This window comes from Polyodon spathula, chromosome 5 (genome assembly GCF_017654505.1).
Source record: "Polyodon spathula isolate WHYD16114869_AA chromosome 5, ASM1765450v1, whole genome shotgun sequence".
In the NCBI taxonomy this organism is placed as follows: domain Eukaryota; kingdom Metazoa; phylum Chordata; class Actinopteri; order Acipenseriformes; family Polyodontidae; genus Polyodon; species Polyodon spathula.
Window position 1 is genome coordinate 37,959,463 of NC_054538.1, and position 16,785 is coordinate 37,976,247.

The 16,785-nt window shown below is 36.8% G+C and overlaps 1 protein-coding gene across 3 annotated transcripts in view; it reads right to left on the reverse strand.

Moving 5' to 3' along the window:
• LOC121315930 (1-phosphatidylinositol 4,5-bisphosphate phosphodiesterase beta-1-like) overlaps positions 1-16,785 on the reverse strand; it is a 295,784-nt gene that overhangs the window by 90,194 nt on the left and 188,805 nt on the right. For all 3 annotated transcript variants that reach the window (XM_041250543.1, XM_041250544.1, XM_041250545.1), the window contains exons 10-13: positions 6,775-6,921; positions 3,990-4,147; positions 1,121-1,203; positions 395-479 (exon numbers count right to left, since the gene is read on the reverse strand). In XM_041250543.1, coding sequence (XP_041106477.1) covers positions 395-479; positions 1,121-1,203; positions 3,990-4,147; positions 6,775-6,921 — 473 coding nt within the window. The remainder of the gene's footprint in view (positions 1-394; positions 480-1,120; positions 1,204-3,989; positions 4,148-6,774; positions 6,922-16,785) is intronic.

Sequence of the window (16,785 nt, forward strand, 5' to 3'; positions counted from 1 at the left end):
AATGTAATTTCTGTCCCAAACTGTACATTCTAATATAAAATGGTCTCTTGTTTTAAATAAGCTCTTATCTTACTTTATTTTGTTATGCTATTGAACATAGTATACAAAGCACATTACAAAGGCATCTTTATATTTCATTTACTATCAGAGGAAAGTACTTTAAAAATAATTGTATACATTGATTTTAATACCCAGTAGTTGCCAAATGGTCCCCCATAAGCTGCTAAAAACACAAGGGGTCAGAAGGTTTTTTCACTAATGGCATAAATTGGAGGAAACCCTAGAAGAGTAATCCTGCTAAGAGCAGCTCGACTCCTCTAACTGATTAATGGGTTTCTAAAAAGTATTGATAAATGAAAATAAACTGTAACATAGTGGCAATATGTTTACTCACAGGAAATTTTTCTAATGGATCTGTAAGCAATGCGTCCCCAAATATTCCTCTGCAGTACTCTGCCATTTTGGCTTGTTGCTTGGGTCTAGAACATGTGATGAAAAGACAGGACAGCAAACATAGTTTTAACATGAAAGTACCTTAAGAAGAGAACAGCAAACATAGTTTTAACATGAAAGTACCTTAAGAAGATATTATAGTGCTGACATGGATTGAATACAATTAAAGTGAAATGTATGTGTTGGCCTATGTTTAATTCTGTCATCAGTGGATTCTGTCAGGCACTATAAATAACTAATCTATAGAATTAGTAATTTTCATTAGGGACACCTAGCAACATCACACTCTACAAATGAAGGGAATCAGTTAATAAAGTAATTGCTTTTATTGCATGGAATTCATCCATTAAAAATTCTACCTAGTTTGGAATCTAAATATATTACACTTTGTAATATAATCTTCCACAAGACTTAAATTATATATTTTATTATTACTTTTTTTGTTAGCTATATTAACTATTCAGATTTGATTTGAATTTGAATTTACAGCAATAAAAGGTCCTTAATTGATTGAGACTGTGAGATACTTCAATTACCATAACAAAAAAAAAAAAGGAATTCAACATTATATAATTCTGTGGAAGAATATCTTAGCACTGCAAACACAGAGAAGAGCCTTGTAAGAGAAAACCAACAAAGAAACAAATATAGCAGGTGCTGTACTTACGAATCCACATGGTTTTCAAAAGACAGGATAACCGGATATGGAGAGGTCTTGAACGCACACTCAGATATAGCCTCAATTACTTCCTAACAAAAAAGAAAATACATACATAGCAATTTAAAATAATGTATAGCGGATGCATGTCCTCTGCATTACAATGATATAGGCCACATTTTTAAAGTAATAAAAAAAAAAACACAACTTTTCAGGTACACCAATAAATCAAACTAAAAAAATCACACCAGTGCTGTAGGTTACATATTCGGTAAGGGGAATGTCACCTATGATAGAATTGTTTTTAAGCATGAAGTAAAATGGATATATGAAAAAATAAGTAGTGATTGTAAATTGGATGACTTTGAGCATAATGGGTGGGGTTAGCATGAGTACATTTTCTAAAGAACCTAAATATCTCCAACACAGGACAAAAGGGCCGGTGGTAGTGTTTGCTTGAGCTAAAGCTAAAGCCTTGGTTAGCAATCCCTTAATATCCACAAGTCCACTTAATTGCAAGCACTCCTTTTACATAAATAAACCATTGGTAACATCACCCAAAAACTGTGAACAATACACCAAATAAAGAAAAAAAAAACCTTTAGAAAACTACAAGACTTTAAGCACTTTAGATTGCTTGTTTAAAAGACAAGTGGCTAATATTTGATGACAATGAGAGTTAATCAAACAATGGGTTACAAGGTGTTAGTGTTTCATTTTGGAAATCATCAGAAAACAATCCCAGGATAAACCACGTTTACACAAAGGCCATAAACAATAAAACGGCTGCAGAATTTAGATTGCTTGTCCCCATCTAGAAACAGCTGACGAGTATGACCCTCTCTCTGACAGATTTCTGTTTCTGCCTGACAGTCTGTTGCTGTCAGGTCTTGAATCATAGACCTTGAGCAATGTGACTGTGAGAGATTTACTCTCAGCTTTTGTGTGATCTGAGGGCATCTGTATGCTGTTATATCAGGCAACAAGAAATGGGTCAATTGTGTTTTACTGTTTGAAAATTGAGAAATTGTGCCAGTATATTCTCTTCCCCAATAACAATTAAGCAATAGAACCTGATGAAGAGGGCGAGCCAAAGGTGAGGGCATTAACACAACGAGGCCTTACCAGATGATAAAGCCCTCTTATGAGAGTTATTTTGCTATTAGAAAAAGGCTGTGTTTTAAAAACATAACATTTGAGGTTTTTCTGTTTGTTGTCAAATTCTACATGTAGTCTGGTAGCCTTCAGGCTTCAGTATTCCAGTGGTGGACGACATCGCATAGTGGGTATTTCCCATAGACTAAATAATTACTCGGTACTAAAATAGAATCTTCTGCTTACATAGAGCTCTTCTTCAATTGAGGTACCTCGTACACAAAGTGAACATGGTTTGTGAAATCTTTGTTTTTAACTACCTCTTAAAAAAATCTAAAAACATGTAAAACAATAAAAGCACAGTTAACTTTTTTTTTTTTTTAATTAGGATTTGAGTGCATGTTTGTGTATTTGTATAAGTTTCAGTATTTAAGTTACTGTTAGGTCCTAAAATGTATTAGCAAATTTATTCACAGTGTGTTCAGAAAAATGTATGCAAAGCCTCCTGGCTTTGTTAGGGAAAACAGTGCACCGTGCCTGTGTTGTTATGATATTCTAAATAAAGTTACTGAAAGTAATCAGTCTGCATCCAGTTGTTTAATTTTTACAATGAGACTAGTTGCTATTGCTGTTGTGGTTACTGTACTGCTGCTGACAGCAAAGTCATTCTGAATTAATTATTTTTTCTACTTCATTTGCTATACTGTATTTAAATAGACAGATTGAACGTATAGGGCAGTGAGGAAGCAGACTTAGGTTGGGACCAAATCAAAACTCTGACAACCCGATAATCACACTTAAAAGTATATTTAATAGCGTTTTCTTTTTTTTTTGTAAGTATCTTATTTCTTCTACTCATAAAATTAAACACAGTTTTGTTAAGTGCAATTAGTGGGTTGTCAAAGTTTTGACTTCGTCCCAGCCCTAGTCTACACAACACCGAGACGGTGTGTACTAAAATTGAGATTTTCTTTCATCATGCAGGTAAAATACATAAATGAAGAATGTATTTAAGTATTTTCCGGTTAATTGATTTGGAACAGAGATTAACCACAGTTTAAACGATAACATTTGAAGACCTTTACCAGAGATTAGAGACCTCAAATTTACCAATCAAGTTAAAGGATCTGTATTGAATTTGACCAATGTGTGTAAGGTGTTCTTTACATTCAATAAACATCAATACAAATGATGCTCACTTGGGCATGTTACTTAAAAAAATGGCTGTAAAAAAAAAAAGAGAAGCAGCACCCCATGAGATCCATCTCAGTCAGGTTTTATAAGTAATCACAGTTTGTCTTTCATCAAGAAGCCTTTAACCAACACCCAACCCTCTTAAAGAGACCATTTCCATTGTTTTATATTGAAGACAAACCACATACTCATTAGTTGCACATTGCATTACAAACTTACTGTTGTATACTCTGTTATTACAAATGTGCTTCAATCAAAATATCTGGAATGGTTCAGAAAGGATGATGTTATTCACAAAGAGTTCAAATACATTGTGTGAGAAAGAAACAAGTTGATGCTTTGGCACATGTGTAAAAGGAAACTTTCAAAGGAAATCCGTACTGTAGTGCTCTAGATGGTCACCCCTGTCAATTGGATGTTACATTTCAGTGGATCTATCTAGTTTGAAAACACAATTGTAGACAGGATAAGGGAAAAGCACCATTTCCCTTTTTTTTTCCTGTTGAATGTCCACAACCAGGATTGTGCTTTCTGATTGTATATTACCAACTCTAATCCCAGAAGCTTGATCTGTTGTTTGCACATTTACCTTAAAAGATATGTCGGTTGTCATGGTGAATCCATGAGTAATTATTGGCTCCTCTTCCGCAGTCCGTCCTTTCCAGCAGTCCAGCTCCACACAGCGACAGCCTGACAAAAGCACTTGTCGATACATCTCCACTGAAGAATTACCAGCCAGCTGCCCAGCTGTGATAACACAATGAAAAATATGAGTGACACGAGAGACAAAGATAACTGCGATTTACCTGATTTAAGACAAGACAAAGAGAAAGAGAATATTTCAATATGGAATTACAGGTGTCTTTGCTTCAGAGGGTACAAACGTAAACAAAATATTGGATATTCAAATAATAATTAATAAAAAAAACAAATATCCTATTTATTTAAAACAGTTTACCATGAATACATGTTTTTTTTTTTTAAATGCTGCACCATATAGTTATTGTACCATTCTTTACTATGCTATTACCTAGGGTCACAACAGTTATGTTTTATCAAACCATTTTAAAATCTAAGTATTTATTATTTACACGTTAAAGTTATACAAAAAAATGATTTAAATAATGTTACTGTTTTTATTATGTTTTTATGGTAGCTGTTGTATGTCATGCGTGTGTTTGTAATCTCTTCAACTGATCAATTGATTATTCGATCACACTATTTTAAAGGTTGTTTTTTTTGGTTTATTAACTGTTAACAGACAGCTAATAAACATGTTAATGTACATTATTTATTTTCTGTTAACTGTTAGTTACTAATATATAATAGGCCAGCTAAAACTGCAAACACCAGAGCCCTATGGATGATCAATACCCAGTCGATCATATGCTTGAAATCGGTTCAAATTGTTACTGTATTAATGTTTAGCCAATTAAATCAGGTTTTTATTAACCTTAACCCTTAGCTGAAAATTAACAATGTTTGTTAACAGTTAATAAACTGAAAAAAAAACCCAGCCCTTAAAATAAAGCGTGACCGATTATTAGATGAATGTGTTTTGATCAAATTAGATGATACATTCTTGATAGATATTAAAACTTATTGTAATATTTTCTAGAATGTCCAGGGCTGATTTAATGTTTAGTGTCAGACAAAATGTATTACCAACAACTATTCATGTTCAGTATCATAATGTATATTTTATATTATTGTTTGAACTTTGTTACTGTGGTATTTGGTCTAAAGGTCCACCTCTGAATGCAGACATGAAATGCTTTTTTTTTATTTTTTTATTTTTTTAGCTTCACACACTTCGCTAAGTTGACATCAATAAGAACATGACCTGGAAGACAACACTGATTAATTATTGAGCTTGTTAACCACTTATCTGGAACAGGGGCTCTATATTTGCATACCCCAACCAATCAGTTAAATAATTCATAAAATGCCATGTGTAGCAATGGGACATTCACTTTTTTTAAGTGTACATAAATGCCATCTACAATATGCCCTGTAATCTGTGCCTTATTTTAAATGATTTGACCATTTAGCCCTGCAATATAGTAATAAGATATTTTTGAGAAAAAAAAAACAGAGGTTGCTCAGATGAGTATAACACTAAAACATTTTAAAATGTTTTTAAATAATAAGCATATTTTGTACTTTTTCAAATGCTTTGAATTCTCCAAACCTCAACACCACTACGGGAGGCGGCTGGATTTTTTACCTTTAAAATCCATAACAGCTACCGTCATTGACTTTACACTTTAAAAATACATTTCTGTTAGCATTCTCACATTAAAAAGACACGAGTCACAGTTACGTAGGGGAGAGACGTGTTGGAAAGTGATCTAATGCAATGGCTCCAAACTTCTGCACAATAAACAATACTGTAACACTTTCTGCACTGCTGCTTTTCTATTTCTGCACAGGCATACTAAATATATACACTACTCCCTTAACCGAATATTGAGTTAAATTTAGAAGCGTACCCCTTTGGCTTTGTAATTATTACTGTTTTCAGAATAATGATCTAATCCTTTAAAGCTATGCAGTAGCTGACTGGCACTATCATGGGTAATCTTTTCTGTAGTTGTTCTGCAAATTGACAGATGTCTTCATTCCTTCAGTGCTGCATCCTTTCATGAACATAAAATACTCTACAGAAACTGACAGCTTACTCAAAAATGGACACAGCAACAGCAGCAGGTATCCATCAAAATATAATGAAATCATGTCAAGACAGCTTTGGTTTTAAAGCAAACTGCAGATACTAATCAGCTCTATTCTGATTAAATGAGTACAACTGCAAACCACCAGTTTAAGTCAATCACATCTGTGCTGCAGGGAGTGGCTTCTCCAAAAGTGTGATTCTGATTAAATTAAAAACCCAGCGCAAGCGCGTTTTAGTGGCGCACTGACAGCGCCCAGCCAATCAATGCTTTATTTCATGGCATTGACATTACTGCATGTAAAGTGTAAAATACTTACTACCCGTCCTGATCTGTCTACCAGTAGCAGCAGCTCATTCATTTTCTAGTGGGACATGAAGTGTTGCATCATGTTCCCTCTGAGCTTGTAATGTACTGGAGTTCAAATATAACCAGTGCTTTAATTCTCATGGAATATTTTGGATACCAACCTAATGAGTAATGTTTCTATTGTCTTGTATGTCAGTATTGATATTATACATGTTTAGCTTTCAGCTTTGGGGAACCACTCATGTAGAAGGCACATTTATGCCAGCAATAATTTGGTCATATGTTGTCCATATGCAAAAGAACATTTTGCCATGCACCTCTTCCAGCTGGTCTGTTCCTCTGTAACAGGCTTTGAGGTCCTCTCCACCAAATCAAAGAAAGCCCTGCTCTTACCTGAGAGGTAGGTATTGTGTGAGGAGTTGATAAAGTAGTGAGATAAAGGCAGTGTCATGTCCTCACTCTGGTCTAGTTTCTCAGGAGGGATAACTCCATTTTCTTCTCCATTCAAATACCGCATGAATCCTTCTTCTGATATCTGGCCTAAAGAAAAAAAAAAAGAAGAATGTGAATTGTGTTAGTTAATTGTATTTTATTAAATGGCTAACAAATTCATTTGTAAACATGGGGCTCATATATGCTGCTTGATTACCGTCTCTGGGGCTACTTAAAGTCTGCTGTGTATAATGACTGCTCAAGGACTCTTGAGAAACTGAAGGCAAACATAAGGACTGAATGTGCAAAACTTACTCCAGGCATAACGGACCATTTCAATGAGTGGATCAGCATATGCTAACAACAATAAAACTGTGCTCTTAGCGGTAATTTGCAATTGTAGAGGGCACAGCAAACCATCAAGCATAAAGTAACATTTTCACTTACGCCTGGGGGTCTGAATACAGCATACCGGCGCTGGATCTCGTTCGTCTCCGGGTACAAGTTGTCGCTTACGGCAATACAATCGTCAAAGTGTCCTGTTTTAATAAGGTTATGGTCGCTAGCAGCATATGCAGGCAAAAGTAAATCCAACAGATTAGAAAGGTGTTTCAAATAAAAGTGGTATTTGCAACTACAACTCCGGCGGCCAGTAAGTGGCAAGCGCTTGATGTAACATGAATTGCTGAATAAAAGAAGCCAAATGATGTTGATAAGGACAAGTGTCTGTTACATATATATATATATATATATATAAGATATATATATATATAATATCATTATATATAATATATATATATATATCTATAATATATCTATAGTGTGTATATATACTCTGTGTGTGTTCCTCATGTTTAATATGCTGTTTCTACACCTGGTTAAAATATACAGCCCCCATACATTCCTTACTAGTGTGTTAAAAGGGATGTACATTCATTAAGATTGTGCAACAAGCAATTTACAATATATTTGTGTATGTATTTGCAATAATTAGTGTGATCTAATTTTAGTTATAATAACAAGAAGTTTAGCAGTCTGTGTGCTGTAGTGTGGCCAAGAAACCATAGCCAAATGGATAATGACAAATCCTTTTTGTACAAACCGGAAATTGCCTCCCTAGTGTAACTCCCTTAGTGTTGTTCACTTCAGTTTAGAACAATGCACAGATGAACAGCTGTTGTGATCTGAATGGTGTGACATTATAAAAACGTATTTAATCTCAATGATCATCAAAATATTTTTCTGACTGTAATGATGCAGCTTCTGCTGTTCATCAACATCATTCGAGCTTTATAGATACAGTGTTTGTCAATCTTCTGCAAAAGAGCATTTGCAGCTCCTCTGTAACTCCTTTGTCTGTTTTCTTACCTACTGCATTACTGAGATACCAAAAAGGCCCTCACTGCACAGCCTGTTCGAGTTTCAGTTACAGTAGTGTCTTAAGTGTCTTAGCAGTCATTTTCTATATATTTTAGTGTACTGCCTTTTCATTTATTTAGTATTTCTTAATTTAGCACTACTGAATGTTCTATAGTTAAGGGTAAAAATTAAGTTGAATTACATAGCTAACAGCCCACTGGTGTTGCACCAAATTGGAAGCCCTGAAATCCTTTAGTTTACAGTAGAACTGATTTAAAGAAAAATACTGATAGAATGGTTGGGGGGGGGGGTGGGGGGGTTGTATTGTTGTTAAATGTGGTAGTGAAGGATGCCCAGCCTATACATAGTTATTCTTTTGTTTAATCCCTCGTGACGTGTTTATTTTGTTCCTGTTTTTGTTAAGTAAATGTGCACATACGTGCTTAAACTGCAGCTTTCTGTCTCTTCTGGGTCTCTTTCCTGCCAGTGACAGCATGGGATGTGACGCTACTCTGTCACAAATACTTTGAAGCATGTTGAAATAAAATGAATTGTATGCTGCCATGATGCCAAATGATGCAAAAGAACAACTTTGTAACCCGACCTGGTAACTCTTTCTTTGAAATAAACATGACAAAGCATCCAGGACATCTTCATAAAGGGTAAAAAACACTGTACATAAGTCTGTATAATTAAAACAGCACAAAACGAGTGTTGGCATTCTCAGTTGCTGCCCTCCAAACTTATACTTATTTTTGCAAAATAGGCTTCATTGTCCTCATAGGCTTCATCGTCCTAGTTTATAAATTAAAATAAGTACACAGGTAATGTTAACTGCCAACTTGTTCCAACAAGGTTTATCCAAATGTTTTCTATTCATCTGCTGGTTGAATTTGGATGCAACAGGGCATTAACCAACCAAGCAATAAAAAGCAAATCTAAAACATATATTCTAGCCTACAGTCTAACTCCACATAGCCATTTCGTATTAGACAAATCATGTACATGTACTGTAGCTTTGGAAACTAACAGCAAGGCTCTGAAATCAAGGTTAATTGTTTTAAAGCTGTCATCTGCTTTTTACATAATTGATCATGTGAAACTTTTAGAAACTGTCTACTTATTGCATACAGTTCTTGTCATACAAGTCTGATTTCCATTGGGGGTACTCAGTCAGTGTTGGATAATTTATTAGTGGGTCCTCCTTAAGGATCTGTTTTCATGCCTTCCTATTTATTATCTCTGTGAAGACTTTTAGAGCAGTTCATTGAATTGCAATGGATTCAATGCAACACTTACAGTGGCAAAAAATGTGATCTCTTTTCAGAACATAGTACTGTAATTTAACCTTCTAAAACCTTAGGTGTGCTCTAAATTAATTTACACTCAGTTATGATTAAATAATGCTGATGAGATCTCTTTCACAAATGTGTGTGTTTTATAATCGTTTGTTGACATTAATCTAGATTAACTGAAATTGTTAAAATGTATTTGGGATCACCAGCAGCTCTTTGAAACTATCCATGCCATTCCTGGAAATCAAAAAAAAAAAAGAGCTGCTGAGGCAACTAAAAAGCAGTTTCAGAATATTGAGGCTTGTCCATTAAAACTCAGCATTGCTCCTACTTCTAGACAATCCAGACACATAATACAGAAAGTTGGCTTAAGTGACAGGGATGGCTTTATGGTGACATCAGGCCAGAAGCAGGCACAATAACAAAGGCAGTACTGTGGTGCAATGGCGCTTGCACCATTTATTTAAACAACAAAAATAAAATAAAAAGGGCTCCCGAGTGGCACATCCAGTAAAGTCACTCTGTGTGAGTGCGGGATGTGCCCTATAGCCTGGACATCACCGGTCTGAGTCTGGGCTACTCCACAGAGCTGAGTTCTCAGGAGGCGGTGCACATTTGGCTGAGCGTTGCCGGGGGGTTGTGGGGCGTCTAGGTCAGCCAGGGTGTCCTCGGCTCACCGCGCACCAGCAACCCTTGTAGTCTTGCTGGGTGCCTGCGGGCTTGCCTGTTAGCTGCCTGGGTGCTGTGTTGTCCTCCTATGCTGTAGCTCCTGGACGGCTGCATGGTGAATCCGCAATGTGTAAAGAAGCGGTCGGCTGATGGCACACGCTTCGGAGGACAGCGTGCGTTCGTCTTCGCCGCTCCCGAGTCAGCGCAGGGGTATTATTTTCAAATTGGAAAATAAAAATAATTGGCCACGACTACATTTATTAAATAAATAAATAAATAAATAAATAAACAAACAAACAAACAAATAAATAAATAAATAACATGAAAGGTTTAACAAAAAAAAAACACACACTTGTTCATAGAGCAAAATAAAGGCTTAAACAAAACAAATCTCGAACACAAAACACAGGTCAGGCTGGGCAGATTGCTTTCACTGATCCTACGTTTATTTTAATATGTCTCTTTCTCCTCTCGTTTGCTCTCATTCCTCCTCTCGAACACCCCCCATGAGTGCAGAGACCTGCAGGCTTACATGCAGATGACCATCTCTCGATTAGCAATAAATTGAACGATTAATTACTAGGGAGATGGCCACCTTCTGCACAAGGTTTTTAATGTAGATGAGGCTTCACATCCACGTGGTAAAACAATAACAAAACAACACGGCTACGGCATTATATTTAAAAATACATAAATTATAATAAAACAAAACAGATACAAAATAATGCACACTAAACTCAGGGGTGGAGGGGTACCCCATTCTAAAATAAATAAACAATAAATTTCTAAATCATAATACAAAACAAAATACCTTTTACAGCAGGGCTTTGCCCTGGAACCTTTTCATGTGCAGAGCTCCTACCCCTGCACATCTAATTTAAAATTATTTAATTATATATTTCATAAAGTTACATTTATAGGATGTTAAGTTATTGTTACTCCTGGTCTAAAACATGTTATAGTTATCGGGCATTACCTGATAGATTGACCTTATTGGTTGTTAAGCTGCTTTGACGACCTGTGTCACAGTCAGTGATCTAGCAGATAAGGCCTGCAGCATCATGTTTTAATATCTGCCTGATTACGTATACATCCATAAGTTTCTGAAATGTGTGTAACTACCTGTACTGTGTAGCTATTCCAATGCTACTTATAAATACAGTAGTCTCCATGTATAAGAACACCTCCTAAGAGAACACTTCAGTTAAGAGAACAACCTCGTGGTGAAACAAATTTTTCTCATTGTAAACGCTCAGCCTAAAGGAACAGGAACTTCGCTTAAAAGAACACCTTTTTAGCACAGATAACGATGCGTTCACAACTGATACAGTACTGTTTTGTAACCTGATAACTCATCATCAAACTTACATTCAAATGGTTTCAGTCTTTTCAAAACGGACTTGTCATTAAGAGAGTGCCTTGAGGAATACTGATCTTACTCAATCTTTCCAGAACTGCTGTTATTTATCATTGCCTCGTCTTGCAGTCTGATTTCCACAAGTGCACTTCATCACTACAAAATGGCATGTAAACAAACAACAAAGCATTTCTCTTGCTACCATAAGTTGGAAATTGTTTGCGCTCTTGAAAAAAAAAACTGAATCTGACACAAGTCGTAGAGCAATTTGGTTGCTTCTCTGTTCTGTTAAATAATTTTGTATTGAATATTGCTCCTGTACATGTATGCATAATTAATCTAGAGCTGCTGCTGCATTTTTTAACTTGTGTAGGAGTGCTGTGTAATGTAGTTTGACAGTTAGACACACTTGTCTATTGCTTTTCTCTTACTTATTCTGTTCATTTCATAAGTTGATGCACTTGCCTCACGACAAGTAATATTATATATATATATATATATATAAGATTAATATTGTGTCTGCTGGTCAACTCCGTCTTGGAGACAATTAGGCTAACACAGGACTTTGCTTGCTTCCCGAAGGGTGTTCTCTTAGCCGGAGACTATTGTAACATGTTTTTTAACCTTTTGACTGCCAAGCAAAGAGAATGCCTGTGTAACAGTGCCACTTTTACAGACATCAAATATCCAGTTAGTGATATAATCTAGGAGAAAGCACTCCAGTGCAGTGATAACATATAAATTAGGCTGGGAAATCATGAAACTGTAGCAAATGGAGTTTCTGACACAGCACTCTCAAATCCTGATCGCTTACTCATATTTAACAAATTACAATGTAAGAACGGCGATTTGCAATATTTGTAATATATTGACACATAATATACTTTTTATCGCGTGTTCATATGACCTGTGCCAAAAAGTGTCAATGCCATTCCCATCCACATCATCCTTGTCATCGATCTTTCCACCACAAGAGTCAGTTCACTTCCAGTCTCAATGTCCCAATTCCCCAAGATCCATTCTCCCTTCATTACCTTACAGTTTCCAACACTATTAAATCCATTAAAACAGCAGGCCAAGGTGCCTGACTCACAAAAGCGGATATTTAGACACTTTTAAAGTCACGCCCATTCATCCCTCCCTCCACCACCTGTTCAGATTCTGTTGGGAGGGTAAATACAAATTTTGCCACCCAATTTACCTTCGGCTACTGCAGCAGCCCTGAAATACGACACCTTGTCCAAGCCCTCTGCTGGATCCTTCCAATCTCCTAGACAACTTTCTTCTTATATCCCCCCCTTTGGACCCCCCCGCTCAAGCAATCGCCAATCTGCGAACTCTGTTTTCTTCAGTGGGAGTCCCACTCTCTAAAGATAAAACCATCAGCCCTGCAACCCAACTAGAAATCCTCAGAATCACCCTGGACACCGTCAAATTCGAAGCCAGCCTCCCACTCGACAAACTGGAGTGCATTCATCAGCTCATTAACAATTTCCAAGTATCACAATTAATCTCTAAACGCAACCTGTTATCTCTCCTCGGCCACTTCAATTTCGCATTATTCCCCAAGGCAGAACATTCATATCTCGTCTTCTTGATCTTGCTTCAACAACAAAAAACCTGGTTCTACTGCACTTGGCCCCCCTAATTCAAAACTTATCTCCCCAACTCAAGTCCTCAGCTGTGTTTGAAATTTACCCCATCGTCCCGGCAACACATCTCTGGGAGCACTCTTGGCCCAGAAAATTGATATTATTTTTCAGTGACACATCGCACACATCGCACCGTGCACATCATCAATAAAGGCATTCTCCCCTCTCATCATGCAACTACTTTGCCATTTAGTTTGGATATCAGTTTCCCATAATTTGATCATCCAACCTCGCCATCTTCCAGGGATCTACAATAATGCAGGTGACACTTTATCTCGTCTTCAGGTAGCCAAGTTCCGCAGCCTGGTTCCAGCAGCAGTTCCACCCCCGTCCAAGTCCTGCTGTTCCAGCAGCTCATCTTCAATTAAAGCCAGCCCTCTTCAACCTCCTCCTATCGGCAAGAACCTATATGTTAGCAGCCATCTCTCCATCCACCCACTCCTCTTACACAACAGGCTGGGCAGCTTTCGCTACCTTCTGCACACAGAACAGGATATTCCCAACCCCTTTTAACGAAAACTGGATCATAGTTTTCCTAGTTCACGCTTGGGATACACTGCATTTATCTCCAACCTCTATAAAAACCTACATTTCAGGAATTCAATTCCACTTTTGCAGCATGTCCATCCCTTCGCCAACCATTCTCTCCATCCCAGTGGTACATCTGGCACTCCGAGGAATTACCAAGAGCTTTTTTTCGCAGCTCATGTGCTATATCTTGCGTCAAGAAAAAGGCTCTGTCTTACTTCCTCCCGGGATGTGGCCCTCATACTCTTGGTGCTTGAGTCCCATAACTAACAATTATTTTTGTTCTTTCAGATTCTATTTTCTTCCTTACGTCAAGGCTTCGTATGAGCCGTTCCGTCCTCTAAGGGTCGAACCTGGTCACCTACAGTGACTCTCCGAGAAGTCAGAGGATTATATTTTTAGGGACCTGTAGGCTGATAGGGTTAGCCTAGACTCCATAAGGGAAGGCTCTCTAAGTTGAAGTCTGGCCCGTACTTTTCTCTCTCCCCTGTTGAAGCCGAGCCGCCAATCCTAAATTGCAAAAACATTCCCTTCCTATTGTAGCCCTGGCTCCCACCCCGTGAAATTGAAACAATCTGTTTATGACATGTCCTCCTGTCACTGGCACTTAAGGAAAGAGGGTAAAATTACCACATTTCTTGCCATAGGTAACGAAAAAGTTAAAATAAAAAGATGCATATATATATTTGTGGTATTTATACTGATTTGAATTGGTTGTAAGAGCTTGCTACTAAGCTTTATACTGTATAAATAAGACATGAAGTGTTATTAAAGTTATACTAATTATTAATTAAAAATAAATGAAATGGAGTGGTTATAGCAGATTTACTCTATCACATCAGTTATTTATCTTAAGAAAGTTCATAAATACATGACGACATAATTGACAAAGAAACAATGCATATTTATTTTATAACGTATCCCATCAGACATGATGTAAGATAGACAAGCGTGGATATGGGTTAGACTATTTGTCGATTACTCATCAGGGGATCAAAGGCCCTGACTTAGATAAAGTATATGTTCTTGACATCATTATTTCATATCATTAATCTTCTTTACAATACTCATGCTGGGATAACTATATGACATCAACTGGAATGAGATGGGAAAACAATAACATGACATCTAAGTGTAACCTTTTGGCAAATATGCTATTTCAATTAGAATCTGTAAATCAAACAAAATAACCAAAAGGCATCCACAGTATTGTAACTGTATCATGCAGCAGCATTTTCAATTGCTACAATCCTCTGGTGTAAGTCCGCAAACTGTAGGTCAGCTGCTCTGGTTTGCTTTGTCTTTGAAAATGAAAATGAATATTGTTAATATACACAACTCGGCTGTTTAGAGGCAGTGCTCTGGTGAAAATGACTAGATCATTACATTTAAAATATGTGTTGCACTTACTAGAAACAAGCCAGACAGAAGGCATTCCTCTAGTGACGGATGTGTAATTATGCTCATTAATTTGGATTAAAACGCTCCTGTCCTCTATAGAATTTGAAACCACATGTTTTAAATCTGTACTTTATTCCTTAGAGTTATGCATGTGTCTTTCTGACAAAGTGAAGTAGCTCAGTATGGTAAGCTTGTAGCTCCTGAAAGGGGAATATCCCTTTTCAATAACTAACGTAATTAAATAGTGTGCCACATATGATACCATTATTTCATTAATTTAAGATACAATGACAAATGTTGCTTATACTGCAGTAAAACAATACAACTGTAAGACAGTATAGTATTTAAAGATGCTGAAAAAGACAATAAGATTGTTGTTTAGGGTGATGGGTTTAGGATACCGTAGGTGCTGAAGTATGAAAGGTAGGAATGGGAAAAGTTAAGAGTAGGTGTGAGCATTTCATAATATGGCTACATCTGCCAATTCAAAAGAAAGTTTGATAGCTTAAGAAAAGACAATCTTTTCTAGTGGGAGACTTGATGTTTAAGGTAGGTGGTGGGTGTATTTAATTTCAGAATTCTTCATGCTTTTGATTACAGACACAAAATCTGTTATTATCCCCACGCTTGGGGATTTAGTGGAGGTGGCATACATACATACATATGTACATATTTATGTCACGCTACAGTTTTGCATAGATTAGAGAAATGTTTGAAATGTGATAAGCTAAGGGCATTCTTTAGCACAAGGGAAGCTGTCTGTCAGTCTTACTACCTGTCTGTCTCACCTATATATTTACAACTATGTAGAGAATGACTTAGTCAGCAGTAATGGAATTTGCTAAGGACATTTGATAGCACAGGTAATGTATTTATTTACATTTTAGTTTTGTAGCTTTTTTCATTAGCTTTTTGAAGTAAAATAATTTATTATATAGTTAATCAATTTACTTTTATAGGCTTAATCTATTTTGTCTTATGTGACAGGGTAAAGGATAATACGGGTGAAGTTCGGCCTCCCGATAGGTGGTGGTGCTGTGCTCACTGACTCCTGATACCTTTCTCCAAGATGGAACAGACTTTAAATCTATGGTTGGGTTGTGGTGGCCATCTTGGGAAAGGCAAACGACACATATGCTTCGGTACTCTACTTATGGAATACAGCCATTATCTGATACACCTGTTACCAAGTAACAGGTGTATCACTGATTCAGTAGGTAGAGTTAGGAGTACATAAAAGTCATGTGTGGGTGTCATGAAGACGGCTGTAGTGGGTGACATCAGACCAGAACCAGGAACCAACACAGAATAGACAGAAATGTGGAGTTTGGTGAAGCTGAGCGCTTGGTTGCGCTCAGCATTTAATAACTGAACAAACAGAAAATAAAAGGTTGCAAGACAAACAAAAGACTGGACACGGCACTAGTATCCAAAACAAAGAGATGAAACAAAAACGGACTAACACTAAACAAACTGTGGACTAAACAGACAAACAAATACGGCAAGACAAGACAGATCTATTTATGTTATTTTACTTTGTTTACTCTCCTTCTCCACACCCGTTCTCCACTCACCAAACACACAATCCCGAGTGAGTGAAAACATGCTGCTTTCATGCAGCTGTACCGAGACTCGATTGCTAATCAATCATTGAATTGGAGACTTGGTACAACTGCACGTGAATTAATAAAGTTCAATTCCCCGTGCACGC